Source organism: Salvelinus alpinus, chromosome 12 (genome assembly GCF_045679555.1).
Source record: "Salvelinus alpinus chromosome 12, SLU_Salpinus.1, whole genome shotgun sequence".
Lineage (NCBI taxonomy): Eukaryota > Metazoa > Chordata > Actinopteri > Salmoniformes > Salmonidae > Salvelinus > Salvelinus alpinus.
In genome coordinates this window covers 49,559,400-49,583,004 of record NC_092097.1, presented here as the reverse complement: position 1 = coordinate 49,583,004, position 23,605 = coordinate 49,559,400, and the positions used below count along the sequence as shown (strand labels likewise).

The 23,605-nt window shown below is 44.4% G+C and overlaps 2 protein-coding genes and 1 long non-coding RNA gene across 3 annotated transcripts in view; 2 read left to right on the top strand and 1 right to left on the bottom strand.

Annotated features, from left to right (window-relative positions):
- Positions 1-7,209, top strand: part of ddx27 (DEAD (Asp-Glu-Ala-Asp) box polypeptide 27) — a 14,430-nt gene extending 7,221 nt beyond the window's left edge. The window contains exons 14-21 of the mRNA XM_071336711.1: positions 96-273; positions 2,043-2,149; positions 2,268-2,364; positions 3,471-3,562; positions 4,377-4,497; positions 6,168-6,264; positions 6,380-6,457; positions 6,841-7,209. Coding sequence (XP_071192812.1) covers positions 96-273; positions 2,043-2,149; positions 2,268-2,364; positions 3,471-3,562; positions 4,377-4,497; positions 6,168-6,264; positions 6,380-6,457; positions 6,841-6,856 — 786 coding nt within the window. The 3' untranslated portion in view covers positions 6,857-7,209. The remainder of the gene's footprint in view (positions 1-95; positions 274-2,042; positions 2,150-2,267; positions 2,365-3,470; positions 3,563-4,376; positions 4,498-6,167; positions 6,265-6,379; positions 6,458-6,840) is intronic.
- On the bottom strand, positions 7,056-10,612 carry LOC139536299 (uncharacterized). Its single transcript, XR_011667287.1, has 2 exons — positions 10,406-10,612; positions 7,056-10,029 (listed from the first exon to the last, which is right to left on the bottom strand). It is a non-coding gene; the product is annotated as an uncharacterized lncRNA (long non-coding RNA).
- On the top strand, positions 10,012-23,605 carry LOC139536297 (NFX1-type zinc finger-containing protein 1-like). The gene is made up of 15 exons (XM_071336710.1): positions 10,012-10,151; positions 11,149-11,231; positions 11,323-12,578; positions 12,694-12,980; positions 13,330-13,562; positions 14,924-15,055; positions 15,499-15,647; positions 16,031-16,174; positions 16,508-16,625; positions 17,773-17,999; positions 18,239-18,378; positions 18,952-19,252; positions 20,227-20,337; positions 20,444-20,539; positions 20,744-23,605. Exons 2-15 carry the CDS (start codon positions 11,171-11,173, stop codon positions 23,195-23,197), a joined length of 5,709 nt encoding a protein of 1,902 aa, XP_071192811.1. The 5' UTR covers positions 10,012-10,151; positions 11,149-11,170; the 3' UTR covers positions 23,198-23,605.

Below are 23,605 nucleotides of genomic sequence, written 5' to 3'. Positions count from 1 at the left end.
AAATGAACCCATTCGCCTCAGCTGGTCACCATGCCCAAGAAGCCATTTTCTGATTATTGAGATGCACCCGCTAACGTCCTTGTTCTCCTCCTCAGGTGATTAACTTCACCATGCCCAACACAGTGAAGCACTACGTCCACAGGGTGGGCCGTACGGCTCGTGCCGGCAAGGTCGGTCGCTCTGTGTCCCTGGTGGGCGAGACTGAGAGGAAGATGCTAAAGGACATCGTCAGGAAGGCCAAGACCCCTGTAAAGGCCCGCGTCCTGCCACAAGGTAAAAGCTCAATACCACGACCCTGTTGAAATACTGCAGAAATACATCCTTTCTTCCTCCTGTTTGGATCGGTGTTAGCAAGAATATCACCCCGTTACTTTTACCAATCCAACCAATTCATATTGCCAATTACTTCAAGGAAGGATTCATTTCTAAAATATTCAAAAGTCGATTTCTATCTCAATTGGTATCACCTGGGTAAATGAAGATGAAATAAAAGGTCATATAAGGATCTTCGGTGTGCTCACCGCACATTCAACATATTGTGTGTTGTTCATTTCAAGGAAGAGTCTAGTCCACCAAAATGATACATTTGAATGTTAAGTTATTTTATTAAATTTCATGGTCACTAGGTAAATGGTGTTAGGTTCTGAACAAACTGAGTAATAACTCAAACGGACAACTAGAAAAAAGCTCAAACCAAGTTTATTCACCCACTGGGTCGTACAGCTGCAACGTCAAGGCATGATTACACAAGCACATATATTTATAACCTGATAGGCAACTCCTTCCACATCTAGACAACCAATATATCTCTGTTTCTAGGCATTCATTTAATTGGTTCCTCTCACTGGTGTACTCTACGCCCTGCCTGTTACATTCCACGCCCGTGAAGGTTTTAGTATGTGTGAGAGAGTACTGCAGCAGGAGAGGCGTTGTGGTGGGCCTCAGGCCCCTCTCCGAAAAGGTTTCTTCTCACTTACTCTATTGATTTGACTTCGAGACGCATTCCTCAGTCCTCCTTCAGAGGTGTTTGTCACACGCACAGAATACAACAGGTGTAAACCTTACTGTAAAATGCTTAATTAAAAGCTCCTAACTCTATTTCTTAAACTGCATTGTTGGTTAAGAAAATATTTACTAAATATACTAAAGTAAAAAAATATAACACAAGAAAATTAAATAACAATAACGAGGCTATATACAGTGGTTACTGATACCGAGTCAATGTGCTGGGGTACAGGTTAGTCAAGGTATTTGTAGGTAGGGGTAAAGTGACTGCGTAGATAATAAGCAGCAAGTAGCAGCAGTGTAGTGGGGGGTGGGGGGTGGGGGGGGGGGGGTCAGTGTAAATAGTCCGGGTGGCCATTTGATGAATTGTTCATCAGGCCATAGGCCTGGGGGTAGACGCTGTTGAGGAGCCTTTTGGACCTAGACATGGCGCTCTGGTACCGCTTGCCGTGCGGTAGAGGAGAGAACAGTCTATGACTTGGGTGACTGGAGTCCTGGACAATTTTTTGGGGCCATCCTCTGACACCGCCTAGTATAGAGGTCCTAGATGGCAGGAAGCTTGGCCCCAGTGATGTACTGGGCTGTACGCATTACCCTCTGTAGTGCCTTACAGTCAGATGCCAAGCAGTTAACATACCAGTCAGGATGCTTCTTGATGGTGCAGCTGTAGAACCTTTTGATGATCTGAGGACCCATGCCAAATCTTTTCAGCCTCCCGAAGGGGAAAGGTGTTGTTGTGCCCTCTTCACGACTGTCTTGGTGTGTTTGGAACAATAGTTTGTTGTTGATGTGGACGTCAAGGAACTTGAAACTCTCGACCTGCTCCACTTCAGCCCCGTTGATGTTAATGGCCCTCCTTTTCCTGTAGTCCACAATCAGCTATTTTGTCTTGCGCACATTGAGGGAGGGGTTGTTGTCCTGGCACCACACTGCCAGGTCTCTGATCTCCTCCCTATAGGCTGTCTCATTGTTGTCGGTGATCAGGCCTACAACTTTTGTCTCCTCCAGAGGTGATTCTGATGTTTTCTCTCCTCCAGAGGTGATTCTGAAGTTCAGAGACCTGATTGAGAAGCTGGAGAAGGATGTGTATGCCGTGATGCGTCTGGAGAGAGAGGAGAGGGTCATGTCTCACTCAGAGGCTCAGGTAAAAAGCTGCATATTGTGTGTGTATGTGTGGGTACTAGTGTATTCCTATGCTCGTGTGTATGTGTGGGTACTAGTGTATTCCTATGCTCATGTGCGCATGTGCACGTGTCATTCAGATCAGCGTGGCACAGAAGCGGCTGGCACAGAACGCAGACGAGACGGATCCCCAGAGGACGTGGTTCCAAACGCACGACGAGCGCAAAAAAGACCGCAGTGAGTACCACAGACCAACACGCATTATAGGCCTGCCAACCTCCGTACTATGTTCCTCACTACTGCTAGGTGGCGTCTTCCTCACTACTGCTAGGTGGCGTCTTCCTCACTACTGCTAGGTGGCGTCTTCCTCACTACTGCTAGGTGGCGTCTTCCTCACTACTGCTAGGTGGCGTCTTCCTCACTACTGCTAGGTGGCGTCTTCCTCACTACTGCTAGGTGGCGTCTTCCTCACTACTGCTAGGTGGCGTCTTCTTCACTACTGCTAGGTGGCGTCTTCCTCACTACTGCTAGGTGGCGTCTTCCTCACTACTGCTAGGTGGCGTCTTCTTCACTACTGCTAGGTGGCGTCTTCTTCACTACTGCTAGGTGGCGTCTTCTTCACTACTGCTAGGTGGCGTCTTCCTCACTACTGCTAGGTGGCGTCTTCCTCACTACTGCTAGGTGGCGTCTTCCTCACTACTGCTAGGTGGCGTCTTCCTCACTACTGCTAGGTGGCGTCTTCCTCACTACTGCTAGGTGGCGTCTTCTTCACTACTGCTAGGTGGCGTCTTCTTCACTACTGCTAGGTGGCGTCTTCCTCACTACTGCTAGGTGGCGTCTTCTTCACTACTGCTAGGTGGCGTCTTCTTCACTACTGCTAGGTGGCGTCTTCCTCACTACTGCTAGGTGGCGTCTTCCTCACTACTGCTAGGTGGCGTCTTCCTCACTACTGCTAGGTGGCGTCTTCCTCACTACTGCTAGGTGGCGTCTTCCTCACTACTGCTAGGTGGCGTCTTCCTATCCCAGCATGCCGTTAGATGTGAAACTACATAAAGTGCATTACCATGGACATAATATCTTCTCACTGTAACCAATGCACGTGAGCTCGACTACAGCTCAACTAAAACAGGCCCTTGCCTAAGACCCAGCTAGGGGCAGAACTTTGTATGTAAATGAAAATGAGCCTTTTGGGACCAACTGTCTGTTAGTTGATGTAATTGTTTTCATTGATCTGCTTGTGAGCACATTGTAAAGGTTGGGCATATGACCCCTAAAAGCACAGGGACAATTCAGCCCCATCTGCATCATTCATGATTTAACCCTTTCACCCTTGTCTCTGCCAGTGTCCAAAGCGCTGGCTGACTTTGACTTGGCCCTGAGAGGAAAGAAGAAGAGAGAGAAGTTCATCAAGGAGGGGAAAAAGAAAGAGTTATCGGTATGTGTGCTCCTTTTCTGGTAGACTACGACTGATTTGTTTTCCTTGATCTTCTGTCTTTTCTCTGCACTGAAAAATAATGTTACCAGAATTCCCCATGTAGGGTGTTTCCACTCAGGAATCTTGATTTGATCATTTTCATATTTTATAGCATCAAAACCATTACATTTGACAAATCTGCCATTTATGACCTCTTTTCACTAAATATTATATTGAACTAGTTATAAACCCATGAGGCATGCTGTAAGTCCTACTCAGGCTAGCTGTCTTCTAACTTCAAGCTGCCAGTCCTGTCCACTGGATGTCATAAGGTGAATAAGGTGAATGCACCAATTTGTAAGTCGCTCTGGATAAGAGCGTCTGCTAAATGACTTAAATGTTAAATGTAAATGTAAATATAGACATTTATGTTTACTTTGCAATCTTCTGCAATCATTTTTTGTTGTTCTCCGGGTCTACATCTGTCCATATAATCTGAGCTTTATTACTTTGAACATGCATTTAAAACTAGTGAGCTCTTTTCTTCCCCTAGTTTTCACCACTGAAATTAATTTTGCTATGTTGACATTTATTGTGTTGTGAATGACCACATATCCCTATCATGTCTATGTAACTTATAATACATGGTCATATACATGTTAAATATACAGGTTGAGGTAATTTTTTTGGAATAGGAAATTCAGTTAACTTCCTGAATTTATATGATTTGACCCCAACCCTGTGTACACACATTATTCATCATATTTTTGTCTTGCGCTATTCCGGTTAGCTATGCATCTTTCCAGTCACTGTTTTCTCTCTGTGTTGTTCTCAGTCTGAGGATAGAGCAGAGTTTGAGATCCTCAAGTCCCAGATGTACGCTGAGCGAGCAGCCAAGAGGGACCGGAAACCCAAACGAGCCAGGGCCATGCCAGAGGACGAGCCTGTCCAGAAAGGTGGGACTCATATTCTATAAAGAACTGGGCACATATTCACGAAAAGTGCTGATCAGTTTAGATCAGAATGAATTGGATCATAATGAAGAATGTTACATGGACAGGGGGTGGGGGGCCTGATCTTAGATGAGCACTCCGACTCTGAGACACTTTATGAATACAGGCCCTGGTCTTTAATTTTCTATGCTCCCAAGTGGCTTGTAAGACTTCCACGGCCACCACTATCATCCTGATGTGGACATGAACCAGAGGAAGCACTTTGGTGTTTCATATCTGATTGCAGTGTGCAGGCTCACCTCTTCCTGTTTTAACCAGCAGCGAACAAAATGCAATTGTTCATGTTTTTTGTGTATGAAGCAGTGTATTTTATTTTTTTGCTGCATGCGTTGGAACCCTTGTTTCGGGCTCTGTGTGCTTTCTTAAGATGTATAAAACAGTTTACATGGTGCCCCTCCTTACAACTGTTAGGCCAATTGACCTCTGTTCTCCAGCCTCATACTACCCTGCTGGCTGCATAAATACTGGATCCTACAACATAACTAAATATGGGCCTCCTGAGTGGCGCAGCGGTCTTAGGCACTGCATCGCAGTCCTTGAGGCGTCACTACAGACCCTAGTTCGATCCCAGGATGTGTCAGCCTGCCGCGACCGAGAGACCCATGAGGCGCCGCACAATTGGCCCAGCGTCGTCCGGGTTAGGAGAGGGTTTGGCTGGCTGGGATGTCCTTGTCCTATCAAGCTCTAGCAACTACTTGTGGCGGGCCGGGTGCATGCACGCTGACACGGTCGCCAGGTGTACGGTGTTTCCTCCGTCACATTAGTGCGGTTGGCTTCTGGGTTAAGCGAGCAGTGTGTCAAGAAGCACTGCGGCTTGGCATGGTCATGTTTCAGAGGTCGCATGGTTCTCGACCCTCGCCTCTCCCGAGTCCGTACAGGAGTTGCAGCGATGAGACAAGACTGTAACTACCAATTGGATACCACAAAATTGGGGAAAATTTGGGTAAAAAATACATAACGAAACACTGGGTCCTACTAAACACTGGGTCCACAACTAAATAAATCTAATTGTATTGGTCACATACACATATTTAGCAGGTGTTATTGAGGGTGTAGAGAGATGCGGGGTCCTACAACATAACTAAATGCAGGGTCCTACAACATAACTAAATGCAGGGTCCTACAACATAACTAAATGCAGGGTCCTACAACATAACTAAATGCAGGGTCCTACAACATAACTAAATGCAGGGTCCTACAACATAACTAAATGCAGGGTCCTACAACATAACTAAATGCAGGGTCCTACAACATAACTAAATGCAGGGTCCTACAACATAACTAAATGCAGGGTCCTACAACATAACTAAATGCAGGGTCCTACAACATAACTAAATGCAGGGTCCTACAACATAACTAAATGCAGGGTCCTACAACATAACTAAATGCAGGGTCCTACAACATAACTAAATGCAGGGTCCTACAACATAACTAAATGCAGGGTCCTACAACATAACTAAATGCAGGGTCCTACAACATAACTAAATGCAGGGTCCTACAACATAACTAAATGCAGGGTCCTACAACATAACTAAATGCAGGGTCCTACAACATAACTAAATGCGGGGTCCTACAACACAACTCATGGATTGTCTGTATTTCTTTGCGTTTAGGTGCGAAACAGAAAGCTGATAAACCAGCCAAGAAGTCTGTATTTGACAAAGAACTTACAAACACCAGTAAGAAAGCACTCAAGCAGTACAGAGCTGGGTAAGTGTCTTTCCTAAATGTAGTTAATACCCGTAACTGCATTGAATCGTTGACAACCACACAGGAAATCTGTCTGTATAGAGGTGACGTGTAATGTCTTTTATTTCACCCTCAGACCCTCCTTTGAGGATAAGAAGAGGCTTGGAATTCCAACGAACAAGAAAGGAGGCGGCGGCTTCAAGTCCAAGGCCAAGTAAGTGATGTGTCATATTTAGTGGATTCCTCTTCAACGTAGTCTGGTGGATATTGCACTATCATGGCTCATGTTTATCCATGCTTTTCTGTCATTTTTTGCAGTGGCACTTAATTTTGAAATATTACCAGTGGTATGATAAGTACAACCGTGACCCGTCATTATGACCAGCTTTTAGGTTTCTGGGGAGGGGCAGGTGTTTGAGTCACTGTTCAAATTACCACAACAGCTGCTCCAATGCCATCTCCATGTGTACTGTGCCATAGAAATGTAAATCATTAATTATATTTCTATGCACTGTAGTAATCTGATACGCTGGTTCTGTTTCAGGTTTAACTCCATGTGTACTGTAATAATGTGTTGATACGCTGGTTCTGTTTCAGGTTTAGGAGAAAGTAAGAGCTGCCTTGATGGGAAAATGACAAGATATGCAATTTGGATGGATGGATTCACCTCCAGTGTGTCTTTGTTTTAAGTGTCTGTCTTCCTAAATCAGTGCTTTCCCACTTTTCAGTGGGGGCATAATGGACATAGACTGGAAAGGTTTTGGCTGAAATCATTTCATTAGCCTCAGATTGCACTATGCGCCCTCTCTTAGTTTTTATATGTCAGACATACACACACGCAAACAGACAGGTTGCAGTGTGTAACCATACCGTGGTTTTATGTAACCTGTTGTAGCTTCACTTAAAAATATGTAATGCTGAGAAACATATGTTCTTTTGAAGGTAATAAAAGTTCAATATGTATTATTCTGAGTGATGGGTTTTTCATGAGTCTCGAATGGCCATCATCGTCCTTGCAGTAGGGAAATCCATGTAGGGATTATGTTGGTTTTTGTTGCAATAGTGCGTCAATAAAGTTACAAAATGGTGATGCATGGCCTGTTTTCATAAGACCACTAGTTAGCCCACTATAAGTCCTCATCCCCAGGCTCAATTGCTACAACAGAGAAGTCTGAAGTTTACATACACCTTAGCCAAATACAATTAAACTCAGGTTTTCACAATTCCTGACATTTAATCCTAGTAAAAATTCCCTGTCTTAGGTCAGTTAGGATCACCACTTTATTTTAAGAATGTGAAATGTCAGAATAATAGTAGAGAGAATGATTTATTTCAGGCTTTATTTCTTTCATCACATTCCCAGTGGGTCAGAAGTTTACATACACTCAATTAGTATTTGGCAGCATTGCCTTTAAATTGTTTAACTTGGGTCAAATGTTTTGGGTAGCCTTCCACAAGCTTCCCACAATAAGTTCCCACATTCCTCCTGACAGCTGTTGTAACTGAGTCAGGTTTGTAGGCCTCCTTGCTCACACACGCTTTTTCAGGTCTGCCCACAAATTTTCTATAGGATTGAGGTCAGGGCTTTGTGATGGCCACTCAATACCTTGCCTTTGTTGTCCTTAAGCCATTTTGCCACAATTTTGGGTCATTGTCCATTTGGAAGACCCATTTGCGACCAAGCTTTAACTTCCTGACTGATGTCTTGAGATGTTGCTTCAATATATCCACATAATTGTCCTTCATGATGCCATCTATTTTGTGAAGTGCACCAGTCCCTTCTGCAGCAAAGCACCCCCACAACATGATGCTGCCACCCCCGTGCTTCACGTTTGGGATGGTGTTCTTCGGCTTGCAAGCCTCCCCCTTTTTCCTCCAAATGTAACGATGGTTATTATGGCCAAACAGTTCTATTTTTGTTTCATCAGACCAGAGGACATTTCTCAAAAGTATGATCTTTGTCCCCATGTGCAGTTGCAAACCGTAGTCTGGCTTTATTATGGCGGTTTTGGAGTAGTGGCTTCCTTGCTGAGCAGGCTTTCAGGTTATGTGGATATAGATACTTTTGTACCCGTTTCCTCCAGCATCTTCAAGGTCCTTTGCTGTTCTGGGATTTATTTGCACTTTACGCACCAAAGTACGTTCATCTCTAGGAGACAGAATGCGTTTCCTTCCGGAGCGGTATGACGGCTGCGTGGTCCCATGGTGTTTATACTTGCGCACTATTGTTTGTACAGATGAACGTGGTACCTTCAGGCATTTGGAAATTGCTCCCAAGGATGAACCAGACTTGTGTACGTCAATTTTTTTTTCTTCTGATGTCTTGGCTTATTTCTTTTGATTTTCCCATCATGTCAAGCAAAGAGGTACTGAGTTTGAAGGTAGGCCTTGAAATACATCCACAGGTACACCTCCAATTGACTCAAATGATGTCAATTAGCCTATCATAATCTTCTTAAGCCATGACATTTTCTGGAATTTTCCAAGCTGTTTAAAGGTACAGTCAACTTAGTGTATGGAAACTTCTGACCCACTGGAATTGTGATACAATGAATTATATGTGAAATAATCTGTAAACAATTTTTTGAAAAATGACTTGTGTCATGCACAAAGTAGATGTCCTAATCGACTTGCCAAAACTATAGTTTGTTAACAAGAAATTTGTGGGGTGGTTGAAAAACGAGTTTTAATGACTCCAACCTAAGTGTATGTAAACTTCCGACTTCAACTGTACATAGGCAGTGCAGCGGTATCTTTTAAGTTCCAAAGTGTTTATGATTAGCCATACTGACAAAAAAGAGCACCTTTGTGTTGCTCAATATACACTACCAGTCAAAAGTTTTAGAACACCTACTCATTCAGTCGCTAGCCCCTACTCCATTGCAGTGGGAATAAAAGTAAAGATACCTTAATAGAAAATTACTCAAGTAAAAGTGAGTCACCCAGTAAAATTCTACTTGAGTAAAAGTATTTGGTTTTAAATATACTTAAGTATCAAAAGTAAATGTAATTTGCTAAAATATACTTAAGTAATTTCAATCCTTTTATAATGCAAACCAGATAATAGTTTGTTTTTTTGTGCGGAAAGCCAGGGGCACACTCCAACACTTAGACATAATTAACAAACAAAGCATGTGTTTAGTAAGTCTGCCAGATCAGAGGCAGTAGGGATTTCCAGGGAGGTTCTCTTGATAAGTGTGGGAATTTGGCAATTTTCCTGTCCTGCTAAGCATTCAGTACTTTTGGGTGTCATGTAAAAAGTACATTTATTTTCTTTAGGAATGTAGTGAAGTAAAAGTTGGCAATAATATAAATTGTACAGATACACAAACTACTTAAGTCAAAATAGTTGAAAGTACTTAAGTACTTTGCTCAATTGCTACAACAGAAAGAGCGAGCCAGTGCAGCGTTATGTATATCTTTTAACTTCCGAAGTGTTTATGATTAGTCATACTGACGACAAAGAGCCCCTTATTATTGCTCAACATGTATTTTCGTAAACATGAAAATGATCACTCTCTAAAATATTGTACCAACAAGGAGGGCGTGTAGTTTCATTTCTGGCTCACCTGCACTTCATATCATTTTGGAAAGCGTAACTGGCAGCAGATCACTCTAAAGTATTGTCAACACAATATTTGATAAACAATATGGCGTGGAGTTTCATTTCTAACTCACTTGCACTTCGTAACATTTTGGAAAGCGAAACTGACAGCGAACAGGCCTGGGCACCATTTTAAAGAGCAGCTCACGGAATTCCCCAACACTGATCCGCAGAGACGAGGACTGTAACGGACATTACTGTCAACCAGACAACAAGGACTACAGAAATACGCTTATTTAAAAGTTTTATGTAATCTGCAATTGGACCCTAAATCCCATAAAAAATATTCACACGTTCAGCAAAGGTAAGCAATTCTATTTTACTATGTAGAATAAAAATGTATCACATATGAACACCCTATTTCGACATGTAAATACAATACTGGATAAGATGTCACGTCAGTCACACTGCTTGGTTTATACACTTGGGGAACAGTTCAAATCGTTTTCCTTGTTTCAAAATTTGCACTGCTTGTCTTTGTGAGAGGTACTGACATGTTTAAATCATTGACCTATCTGTTTTAAGCGACAAGCGCACAGCTCAGACGTCCATACATACCCCCACAATACATGCCACCAGATGTCTCTTCACAGTCCCCAAATCCAGAACAGACAACGGGAAACGCACAGTACTACATAGCGCCATGGCTATTTGGAACTCAATCAAGCAGTAGAATCAGATTTTAATAAACGGATAAAACTACACCTTATGGATCAGCGCGGATTGTGACGAGACAAACACAGGCACACGGGGGATTCGCTAACACACGCACTCTACACACATTTGAATATTGTTATTTTTCTGTATTATTGAGTTTGTATTGTAGATATGTTATAGTTGTTTTATTGTATGTAATTGTGATTGGACCCTTAGGAAGAGTAGCTGCAGATCCGGAATAAAATACAAATGATTTACTATTCATTTACATCATTCCATGACCGTCCTAAAACACTGACATTTTGGGGTGAAATATTCACCCTTGGTGTCGAGGGATCCAGATTGATTTCGATACATTGATTGTAACAGTCATATATATATAATTTATTCACTGTATCCAAGTGACGTAATTTCAGTAGAAATGAAACCTACACCATTTCCGCATAATAAAACATTTATTAAAAAAAGTCCACGTAATAATTGTCTGTGTCCAATAGATGGCGCACGGCATCCACCACAATGTACAATAGTCATGCATGAAGATTAAGTTTGCCTCTGTTTTGGAATAACTTTTAACAAATTGATTAATGCCGTTGTTATAAACATTCAATATGTGTTTTGCTGGGTTTCATTTCTTGTCCTAGTGGACCTAGTAATTCAGCCTGAATGGAAAACCCAAACAGGGGCAGGAGAGGTAGAGGAGCCAACCATGTCGATCACAGAATAGGTAAGGAGATACATTTTTAGTTTTGTATAAGTAAGACATGATTGGCATTTCCTCCATTAAATTGATATAGATTTCCCTGTTTGCCTCTCAGGTGCTGATGCTGGTCAGAGAGAAGAGGAAGGGATAGCCAACCGAGGGAGAGGGGGAAGAGGTAGGGGGGCCAGGGGAGAGAGGAGAGGTGTTAATGGGGGGAACCCAAGGGAGGATAGGAGAGCGCGAGATGCCAGGGCAGGGGGAGGAAGAGGAGGGGAGGGTGCGAGGGGTTGGGGAGGAAGAGGAGGAGGGGAGGGTGCGAGGGGTTGGGGAGGAAGAGGAGGAGAAAGAGTGGAAGGCAGAGGAGGAGGCAGAGGAGGAGGGAGAGGAGGAGGGAGAGGAAGAGATGGAGAGAGAGGGGAAGGGAGAGGAAGAGCTGCAGACGGTGGCGCTCCTCATGTTCGTCCAATGGGGTACAAAACGTTGGAGGAGCTCTCAGGGAAAGAACCTTCAGAAATAGCCATTACCCTTGCCTCCAGTTATGGACTGCAAGCTCTACTCGACGAGAGAGAGATGCGAAAGGACCTCGTTCAGCTCCTCTGCCAAGTTCTCTGCAAGGCCTTCTTGTCCAAAACTGACCGTCAAACTTTACAGCACTTGGCTGGCTTAATCAAGCATTCTGGATTCCTCCGAACCATTCTGCCCCATTATGTGATGGGAATGGGGTCAGAGTTCGACCTCACTCGCCGGGAACAGTACCCCCAGCACTTGGACAACATCATGACCCTTCTCGCTGAGGTGCTCAGGATATTCCCGGCTAGCTCGATCCAGGCCGTGTCCATGATAGTGGCCCTCTTCAGACCAGTCATCAACAGCCTGCGAGCCGTGGGGGTGGATGTCCTGGAGCAGACGGAGGAGAGCCTGGAGAGGATCCAGGTCCTGGTGGAGCACCTCCAGGAGAGAGCCAGGGAGGGCACCCTGAAGTCGGACAACTACTCCTTCATCACCCCCCAGGAGGACGCCCCACCTGGGGAGGCCGACTTCAGGACCCTGCCCATCTACCCCACCCCCGAGGAGTTCCACCAGGAACAGAGGCCCTTCCTCAGGCCCAACCTCATCTTCAAACGCTATGACAGCGGACTGCTGTACCTGGACACGCACTTCCGGCTCATGCGAGAGGACTTTGTGAGACCTCTTCGAGAGGGCATCCAGCAGCTGCTTCAGACCCAGCAGGACCTGGGCAATAAAGACATTCCTTTGAGGAAGAGGCGCTTCGATGACATCACAGTGTACTTTGACACGCGACTGGTGGTTCCAATGTGCACCCGGTCTGGTTTGGCCTATAAGGTCCAGTTTGACTCCAAACCTCTTAAGGTCAGTCAGTTCTATTGAGTATTTGAACAGAAGAAATATAACTTACCAAGACTTGCCAACATTGTGTAGTAGAGTGCATTCAATATATGTTCATGTTATTCTCTGTCCCACACAGTTTGTCCGCTGGCAGAACTCCAAGCGGCTGATATACGGGTCCCTGGTCTGCATGTCCTGTGACAATTTTGAGACCTTCCTGTTTGCCACTGTGTCAGACCGGGACCCCAAGGAGCTAGAGAAGGGCTTTGTCCAGATCATTTTCTCAACGGAGAGCAGGCGAGCCCTAGCCGGAGTGGAGGCCCACCAGTCCTTCCTCATGGTGGAGACAACCGCCTACTTTGAGGCCTACCGCTACGTCCTCGAGGGGCTGCAGGAGCTGGAAGTAGAGGATCTGCCCTTCCAGAGGTCGGTGTACTGTCTGTCGTTGTTGAATTCAGTCATTAGTCAGCCCTACGTATGTACTGGCTATCGTACCGGTGGTGTTGATGCTATGAGGGAGAGTCGGCTAAATATTTTTTTCAACCACGTTTTTCTGATATTGAGAATCGCAGATTGCGTTCATACAGTTCCATACTTCTGATCTTAAAGTGCTAAACATGGTTTGTGGGTGACTTACCTCTTCCACCAGCTGCTAGACGATATTTAGCAGATATTTTGTGACAGAACATTTACCGCATACCAATTATTGTAATGAAGAATGAGAACTTTCTGACTAACAAAAACTATTTGATTTATGACAACATGTAAATTGCAGGTATATAGTGGAATGTAGCTCAGAGGTCCACCCTCCTGCCTACCTGCCAATGGGGGATACGTATGACCTGTCTGCTATTGCGGTGCCTGAGTTTAAGAGCAGCCGCTTCCACACCCTGGATCCTGAAGCCTGGCCCCCCATGGAGCAGCTGGGATTGGACGAGTCCCAGATGAGAGCCCTTCAGCTCGCCCTCACCAAGGAGCTGGCAATCATCCAGGGACCCCCAGGCACAGGTGGAATACATATAGAAAAAATCATACACATTGAACTAGATCATGTTTATGTACACTACCGTTCAAAAGTTTGGGGTCACTTAGAAATGTCCTTGTTTTTGAAAGAAAAGCACATTTCTTGTCCATTAAAACAGTGTAGACATTGTTAATGTTGTAAATGACTATTGTAGCTGGAAATGGCAGGTTTTTTATGGAATACAGTTGAAGTCGGAAGTTTACATACACTTAGGTTGGAGTCATTAAAACTCGTTTTTCAACCACTCCACATATTTCTTGTTAACAAACTGAAGATCTCGTACAACGCTGTGTACTACTCCCTTCACAGAACAGCGAAAACTGGCTCTAACCAGAATAGAAAGAGGAGTGGGAGACCCCGGTGCACAACTGAGCAAGAGGACAAGTACATTAGAGTGTCTAGTTTGAGAAACAGACGCCTCACAAGTCCTCAACTGGCAGCTTCATTAAATAGTACCCGCAAAACACCAGTCTCAACAACAACAGTGAAGAGGCGACTCTGGGATGCTGGCCTTCTAAGCAGAGTTGCAAAGAAATGTATTTGCCTATTATATCGCATACTGGCTAATAGTAATATAAGATTAAGATGGGCAAAAGAACACAGACACTGGACGGAGAAACTCTACCTAGAAGGCCAGCATCCCTGAGTCGCCTCTTCACTGTTGACGTTGAGACTGGTGTTTTGCGGGTACTATTTAATGAAGCTGCCAGTTGAGGACTTGTGAGGCGTCTGTTTCTCAAACTAGCCACTCTAATGTAGTTGTCCTCTAGCTCAGTTGTGCACCGGGGCCTCCCACTCCTCTTTCTATTCTGGTTAGAGCCAGTTTACGCTGTTCTGTGAAGGGAGTAGTACACAGCGTTGTACGAGATCTTCAGTTTTATTGCTTCTTTAATCTGAACAACAGTTTTCAGCTGTGCTAACATAATTGCAAACGTGATTTCTAATGATCAATTAGCCTTTTAAAATTATAAACTTGGATTAGCTAACACAACGTGCCATTGGAACACAGGAGTGATGTTTGCTGATAATGAGCCTCTGTACGCCTATGTACAGTAGATATTCCATTAAAAATCTGCCGTTTCCAGCTGCAAAAGTCATTTACAACATTAACAATGTCTACATTGTATTTCTGATCAATTTTGTTATTTTAATGGACAAAAATGTGCTTTTCTTTGAAAATCAAGGACTTTTCCAAGTGACCCCAAACTTTTTAATGGTAGTCTACATGTACAATTTCTAGGCTGAAAGTTTGACATTTGTATGCCATGCTACTTCATGTGTTGGTGGACTTGCAGGAGTGTAATACTTTTGGACATTCGTTTTCTCTCCTTACTCATAATCTCAGGGAAGACCTACACAGGACTAAAGATCGCCCAAGCTCTTTTGACCAATCAGGAGGTGTGGAAAGGTGTCTTTGACACCTCCCCAATGCTGGTGGTTTGTTATACCAACCACGCTCTAGACCAGTTCCTGGAAGGTAGGGCTCCTGCTCTCCGACATACTGAACTATGGATGTATGGTATATGAATGCATGATTGTCCCACACTACTTTTGCTTCTTGAATTCAGTTATTTTCCACCTCAAGCCATTCTTGAAAAATGTCATAATTTGTGTTTTACCAGATATTATTCTGAAGGGCACTTTAGTCATCATATGTATCAGCAGCTTTTTCATTTGTTTAACCATAGGCATCCCCAAGTTAATTTGTTTAACATTATGCACCATAGGCATCCCCAAGTTAATTTGTTTAACATTATGCACCATAGGCATCCCCAAGTTAATTTGTTTAACATTATGCACCATAGGCATCCCCAAGTTAATTTGTTTAACATTATGCACCATAGGCATCCCCAAGTCAATTTGTTTAACATTGTGCACAAGGCATTCCCAAGTCAATTTGTTTAACATTGTGCACCAAAGGCATCCACAAGTTTTTACCAGACGGTATTGTAAGAGTGGGTGGGCGAAGCAACAGTGAGGCCCTGAAGCGTTTCACTCTGGGGGAGCTGAAAAGGTCCCATGACTTCCGCCGCAGACTACCGCAACATCTTCGCCGTGCCAACAGTGAGGTGAGAGTTAGTGTGGGAAACCTGAAAGTTACGCTAAAATTTGAGAAATAGTCTTAAAATGTAAATGAGCACTCCTATTGAAGTCAATGTAGCTCAGCTTCCGTATGTGTCAGGAATGTAACAACCAGGTTGGATATCTTTTGGGGTAGTGGAATGTAGCTCAGAGGTCCACCCTCCTGCCTACCTGCCAATGGGGGATACGTATGACCTGTCTGCTATTGCGGTGCCTGAGTTTAAGAGCAGCCGCTTCCACACCCTGGATCCTGAAGCATGGCCCCCCATGGAGCAGCTGGGATTGGACGAGTCCCAGATGAGAGCCCTTCAGCTAGTCATTTTGGGAAACGATACCACATACTGACGCTCAGAATATTGTTTCCTCTCAGATCTATGATGCACTGCGGACCGAGGAGACTAAGATCCAGACTCAGTCTGTGCAGCTGGAGTGCAGTCTGCGAGGCATTCTAAGGGAACAGTTCCTTCAAAGGTTCATCTCAGAGGAGCACTGGGATAGCCTGTCCCTCCAGCCTGTGAGTCGTTGATACCACTGTCAAATATGAAGATCAATTAGTAGATTATTAGCCGTCTGTCCGAACTGCTACAGTTACCACTATCAGACTGGTGACTACTGCTATGACTATAACTCATAGTTCCACCACCTCTGCTACTTCTAGAACTATGTTGATGTCATATAGGATAACTACAATGAGGACGATAACCCCTACTGCTTATACAAGGCTTAAGATTCATGTAAACAAAATAGACATTCCCAGAAAAGCTTTATGATTCGATCTTGAACTGTGATAATCTGCTATTGGCCAGAGTGGAGACAGTACTTACTCTTGATATGTACTTTTCCTCAGGCACTGGATGGTTTTGAGAGCTATGGTGGGAAGAAGCCGTCTATGATAATGGAGTGGCTGGGGTTAGGTTCCACTGCCTTCCAGCAGAGGACACCACATCCTCAAAATGACAATGCAGGTGAGAAGCCACTGCAGTACCACCGAACGAAGACATAGGGCTGGAACAGTTATTGTATAATCTAGTAACTGACAATTATGGACAATAACCCTGAACTATAAAACAATTATTGTCATAATCTTCTTACTACATTATTTTCAGTAGAAGGGGGATTCACCTTTATATTTAAGTAGATATAGTTTACCCAATAGCAGTTACATTTTGTTTTACATGAAGTGGGTGAAGTGGGTAATCATTATATGAACAGAACGGCACGGTCGGGAGGAGAAACTTAATTTCCAAAAGTTCCAAGCAACAGGGGTGTCCCCAAAGCTGTGTTGTATTCATTAGGTACAGTATGTTGTAACTTGTTTTCAAAGATGGGTTATAATGCATTATAAGCAGTTTTTTTTTAAACAATGTAATAATAACCGTGCATGACAATTCATTGTTGCTCAAAATTCCATAATCCTCACAGTAGACGAGACACAACATGATCAGACAGACATAACTGGAACAGGTGCAGAGCAAAATCAAATAGTATTTGTCACATGCTCTGAATACAACAGGTGTAGACTTTACCGTGAAATGTTTAATTTACGAGCCCTTTCCCCAGAATGCAGAGTTAAAAAAGTGCTTCTCCTTGTGGGCTTGTATTTGTCAACATTGCTTGTGAATATATTATGGCTGTAATTCACATAGCTAGCTAGTAGTCTGCTGTATCTTTTGAACTCTTTATGTTTTCTTTAAAACTCCCTTTGATCCTGAAACTATATTGGGTGAAGCAGAGTTCAGAGTTCATCGAATCAAATGTTATTTGTCACATACACGTGTTCAGCAGATGTTATTGTGGGTGTAGCAAAATGCTTGTGTTTCTTGCTCCGACAGTGCAGTAATATCTAACAAGTAATATCTAACAATTTCACAACAATACACACAAATATAAAGTAAAGGAATAGAATTAAGAATATATAAATATTTGGGCGAGCAATGTCAGAGCGGCATTGACTAAGATACAGTAGAATAGGATAGAATACAGTATATACATATGAGATGAGTAATGCAAAATATGTAAACATTATTAAAGTGACTATTGAGAGAACTACTAGAAATAGAAGTTAGAAACTCCTCACTCCTCACCCATTTTACCCTCTCTGTTTTGTGATAGATGGGGAAATGGACGAAGATGAGGAGGAGGAGGACCTGATCGAGATAGCGGAAGAGGCAGACCTGATCCAGGCGGAACGCTTTGTAGAAGTCTCAGACATGCATCATAGTCACGATGATGATCGAAGAAAGATGGAGGAGACAGTCAGGGATATGGCGGAAATGATGCTGGCTATGAACCTGGAGAACACTCAGATACATGCAGAGCAGAGTGAAGAAGGCTGGGAGGTGAGAACCTACAACGTGCCTTGATCCAAACTAATTGTATAGCAATATAGCCAAAACACATTGCATCATACAATATGTGAATCACAAACCAATTTAGCTGCTCCTTGATTTAAAATGACAACCTCCTGCTTCATATTCACAGTATTTAGCTCAGGAGTATGGCAGAAAGACAGGTGCTGAGTTAAAGGTATAGTTAATGTTATTTGAAAAGTCTGAGGTGTCTCTCTCTGTGTGCGCAGATACAGCGGGTGCAGAAGAGGAAGATGAAACATCGTATTAGGAGAGAGCTGGGCAGCAGCTCAGCCATGAGTGAAGATGAGGTAGACACCATTCTGGATGTGTGGACTCTTAGTCTGCCAGACAGATGGAGACTGTACCGGTAATAGTCCCTCTCATCCCCTAGGCAACGCCAGACTGCGAGAGCGTATATTCCCATTGTGCATAATTATGTCAACTAATTACTGAGAAAATGTATCTCAATAGATGCATGCACTGAACCCCTCACCTCTACAAGTTTCTGTCACCCTGGCAATGTAACTGTGCTTAGTTTGTGCAAAGTGCACAGTCGTCATGACCACTCAAACCACACAGGTGTGCGATTGACTGTGCCACCTTAAGTGACGCATGTTTTGATCTGACTGGGGAAAAGACCAGTGCAAGGCACAGTTGTGTGCCAGCCAAAAAGCAATTTGGGATTATGCAATAAAGAAATTGTCACATCTCCAGTGTGTTGGATTGACTCAGTAAATCAAACAAGGTATAAAGGATTCTGCTCTACGCATTATCTACGAATCTCAGATATTCAGAATTTGATTGTGACAGGGTTATGTCAGGTAAACACAACTTTTCTATAGGAAGTATGTTAGTTTTATGACCTGCGTATGTAGACTATTAGTGGCCTTACCTTGAAATGCTACCAATGACCTCATCTGATGCTGCTCTGTGTTCACAGGTTATGGGTAGGGCGTTATCGGACGGAGCTGCGTATGCGAGCCCAGCAGGCAGAGCAGGACTATCAGGACGCTGCCGAGCGTCTGGCTGAGATTCGTCTCCGTGAGGACTTATGTGTCCTGAAGGACGCCAAGGTCATCGGCATGACGACCACGGGGGCTGCTAGATGGCGCAAAGCTTTGCAGGAAGTGCGCCCCCGCCTAGTGATCGTGGAAGAGGCAGCAGAGGTACTGGAGGCCCACACCATCACCACTCTGAGCCAAGCCTGCCAGCACCTCATTCTCATTGGAGACCATCAACAGGTACTGGACACTCATTGGTCAGGCATGGTCAACTCCCTACTGTTATGCCACTAAATCCAGGGATTGAATTGGACATGAAAATTGCTCCTAATGTACAATTTACTTAAAATTGCTCCCAATGTAAAATGGACTTGAAAATTGCTCCTAATGTAAAATTGACTTGAACATTGCTCCTAATGTAAAATTGGTCCTAATGTAAACAGGGCATTTGTCGATTGAAAGTCCATGGTCATTTTAATTTCTTATTGAATTGCAATCAACTTCCAACTCTGCTTGGGGCTAAACGGAGAGTTCACCCAGCTATAAGGTCTTACATAACTTGACTTGTTCCTTTTAGCTCTGAGTGAAAAAGCTAAGGCACTCTGGGAATATCACATATTTTACTCAGTTCAATATAATCCACTTTTATTCAAAGCTGGTATTCTTGAGATGTGCACTTTGCTTTTGTGTAGGTGGATCACACTTTCGATGAGAAAAAAAAGCTTTGGCTTTGAAGTGCTATTAATCAAAAGTTAGTGGTTGAAATCTAACACAGTCAGGCAGAAACAAACTGAGTACAATAACTCACATTATTTGAGAATGTTTTGTATCTTTCCCACATACATTCTTACCCTGTCCCCTAAATAAAGCAGACACACATTAACAACTGAAAAGAAGCAGGAAAACAAGATAGGATAGCAAAACTGTGAGTTTTTATTTTCAAATACTGTATACTCTTCGTACTCTTTATTTTACTTTATTACATTGATTTGAGAGGGCCAATGCACATTAATCAACATTTCTGTAAATGTGATTTAGTCGAACGGCAAATGTTCATCTTTAGTGGGCAGGTTCTGGAAAAACAGTGTTCAACAACAAATAATAGATTTGAGGAGATGTTGTCTAAAAGTGTTAAAATGAGGTGGTCCATTCCATCCTCTCTTGGGCTTCAGCGGTACTTATAGGGGTACTTATGTAGCTCATTGTGTCCCTAGCTCCGGCCCAGTGCAACAGTGTTCGAACTGGCCAAGAACTTCAATCTTGAAGTGTCCATGTTTGAGAGGCTGATCAAGATGGACTTTCCATACGTCAGACTTAACTACCAGGTACGTGTGGGGAATCTAAAGGGAAAGTGTATATGGATAAACCAATTACCCTTGTTCTTCATTGTCCATTGACCAATCCTCTAACTCTGGGTCTATCCCCGCACAGCATCGCATGAGGCCAGACATCGCCCGTCTCCTGGTCCCGCACATCTACTCTGAGCTAGAGAACCACCCCTCAGTGATGAACTATGACAATGTTAAGGTTCGTTAATGCTTTCAGAGACTTTTTACATGGTAGTTACCCTCCTTGCAGGAGTGCATTTAAAGTGTACTGTATACTGAATATCAATCCATTTCAGCATGTGGTCAATTCAATGAACCATTAATAAATCACAATACATGTGTAGGCTTTAGAAGTTAGTTGCCGTCCAATAACCGTTGTATTCACCTCCCTGTTGTCTTGTAGGGTCTTCTCTCCAACATGTTCTTTGTGGAGCATACCTACCCGGAGGAGGAGATCAGGGATGGAAAGAGTCGCCAGAACCTCCACGAGGCCCTCTTCGTGGTAGCGTTGTGTCGCTACCTCCTGTTACAGGAATATCAGCCGTCCCAGATCACCATCCTCACCACTTACACTGGCCAACTCCACTGTCTGCGCAAACTCATGCCAGCCAAAGAGTTCAATGGGGTCAAAGTTCATGTTGTTGACAAATACCAAGGAGAGGAGAATGATATTGTCCTGCTGTCGCTGGTTCGAAGTAACAAAGAGGGGAAGGTGGGCTTCTTGAACATCCCCAACCGCGTCTGTGTGGCCCTGTCACGGGCTAAGAAGGGTCTCTACTGCATTGGAAACATGGCCATGTTGGGAAAGGTCAAGCTTTGGAGCAACATCCTGCACACACTGCGAGAGAAAGACCAAGTGGGCCCTGCCCTGACCCTGTGCTGCCAGAACCACCCTGAGCGACACATTAAAGCATTCTGCGGAGACGACTTCAAACATGCTCCTGAGGGAGGCTGCAACCTGCCCTGCGAGTTCCGCTTGAACTGTGGTCACGTGTGCTCCAGTGCTTGCCACCCGTACGACCAAGAGCACAAGAAGTACACATGTAACAAGAAGTGCCAGAAGGTCCTCTGTGAGCTGGGGCATCGATGCCAACTTCTGTGCTACCAGAAGTGCCCTACCGACTGCCTTACGCGGGTAGAGAAAATCGTACCGCGGTGCCAGCACAAGCAGATGGTGCCCTGTCACCAGGCTCCAGAGCGATTCGTGTGCCAGGAGCCCTGTCAGAAGAAGCTGGTGTGTGGCCATCTATGTGCCACGGTGTGTGGGGAGTCCTGCACCACCACCTGCATGGCAACAGTCACCTTGGAGCTCAAGTGTGGACACAAGCAAGAAGGTCCCTGTCATTATAGGAGATCTACAGTACAGCCGGACTGCAGGGCACCTTGCAAACATATTTTGAAGTGTGGCCACCCCTGTCCTGGTTCCTGCCAGAGGTGCCACCAGGGCCGCTTCCACGTGGGCTGTTTCCACCGATGTGATAAGCTCCTAGTCTGCTCCCACAAGTGTCGGGAGCCCTGTACACGTGACTGCCCTCCCTGTCCAAACCGCTGTGAGAATCGCTGCATCCACAGTGCCTGTAGGAAGCCCTGCGGCCAGCCCTGTGCCCCCTGCATAGAGCCCTGTGCCTGGCAGTGTCCTCACCAGGGCTGCAGCAAGCTCTGCCATGAGCCTTGTGACCGTCCACCATGCACCCAACCCTGCACCAAAACCTTGCAGTGTGGGCACCCCTGCATCGGCCTGTGTGGAGACCCCTGCCCCAACAAGTGCCGTGTTTGCCACCACGAGGATGTTATGGAGATCTTCTTTGGTACGGAGGACGATGCTGAGGCCTGCTTTATTCAGCTGGAGGACTGCGGACACATCTTTGAGTCCACGTCCATGGACAAATACATGGGGATGGATGACAACCAGCAGGCTACCGAGGAGCAGCTTGCAGTAAAGTTGAAGGAGTGCCCCAGGTGTCGCACTCCCATCCGCAGGAATCTTAGGTATGGGGCTTACGTCAACCGGAGTCTGGCGGTAATTGAGAAAGTGAAGGAGAAGATTAATGGAGCACAGTCAGATATTGAGGCGCAAAAGGCGGTCCTTAAGCAGCAATGGATTGACAAGGAGGACTTGCAAGGGTATCTACCGACAGAGTACATACAGATCAGGAAAAAACTAAGTGCCTCCCACCTCACAGCTAAGGAACTGTGGATCACGGAAAACAAGATGGCCTCCCTTGAGAGAGTTGGCAAGTTGCTGAAGATTAGTAGGCAGCACATGTCAAGTGGGGAAGCTTTCCACTTTGATGAGAAAGTCGAAGAGTTCCTGAGGTGGCTGATGGATTGTAACCAGAAGTTCTCGGAGCAGCAGGCTTCTGATCTGCAGAGCGAGCTACAGAGGCTGTCCTTTTTGGCCGAGCTCAACACCCGCTGCAAGATGGGTAAGGACACAGGTCGTGGGGTCAAGGTTCAGGCTGAGGTCACAGCCATAAGGGAGGTTCTGGAGAGAATGCAGCCATTCACTCTGCAAGACGAAGACTTGGTAAAGCAGGCACTGAAAGACTTGGCTGAAAAGCTACCAAGCTCTGGCCTGGGGATCAGTGATGATGAACGAAAGATGATACTCTCAGCCATGAGTTTGCCTAAAGGCCACTGGTACTCCTGCCCCAACGGTCACGTCTATGCCATCGGAGATTGTGGAGGCGCCACGATGAGCCGTAACTGCCCAGAGTGCAATGCTACGATTGGTGGAGCACGCCATGCTCTGGCAAGTGGCAACAGAGTGGCATCAGAGATGGATGGGGCACAACACGCTGCGTGGTCCGAAGGTAACAATATGCTGAACTTTGGTCTGATGAACCTTGCTGATTAATAACAGATTATTTTCTCTGTTTAATTTGTGACTTCATGACCGATGTGACAGTTATCATAATTTGCACTCCAGAAAGCGTTGCTGTATCAATTGATCTACTAAAATGCTGAAATGACTGTAAATGATTCATTGAATGTGATGAAATCAATCTGCTTTGTGAATATAATATTTCTTGTTTTTTTTTAAAGTGATATCACTCCAGAGTACAATATTGTATTTTCAACCCAATGTACAATTATGAATTATGCAAATGTTTAGGCAGGATTGTTGGCCCTCAACATTTAGACACCTGTGTGTATTTTTCCAGTCCCACCAATAGATGGCAGCAGTGTATTGTTCATTTAACAAAGAGTTGGCTTGAGCTGTGCAATATGTTTTTTTCTAATAAACAAATCTGAGATGATCCCA

Coding starts and splice junctions, on each gene's coding strand:
- LOC139536297 (XM_071336710.1), top strand. CDS start 11,171: ATGGAAAACCCAAACAGGGGCAGGAGAGGTAGAGGAGCCAACCATGTC. Junction 18,000..18,238: donor AGAGTGAAGAAGGCTGGGAG/GTGAGAACCTAC, acceptor CTGTGTGCGCAG/ATACAGCGGGTGCAGAAGAG. Junction 18,379..18,951: donor GACAGATGGAGACTGTACCG/GTAATAGTCCCT, acceptor CTGTGTTCACAG/GTTATGGGTAGGGCGTTATC.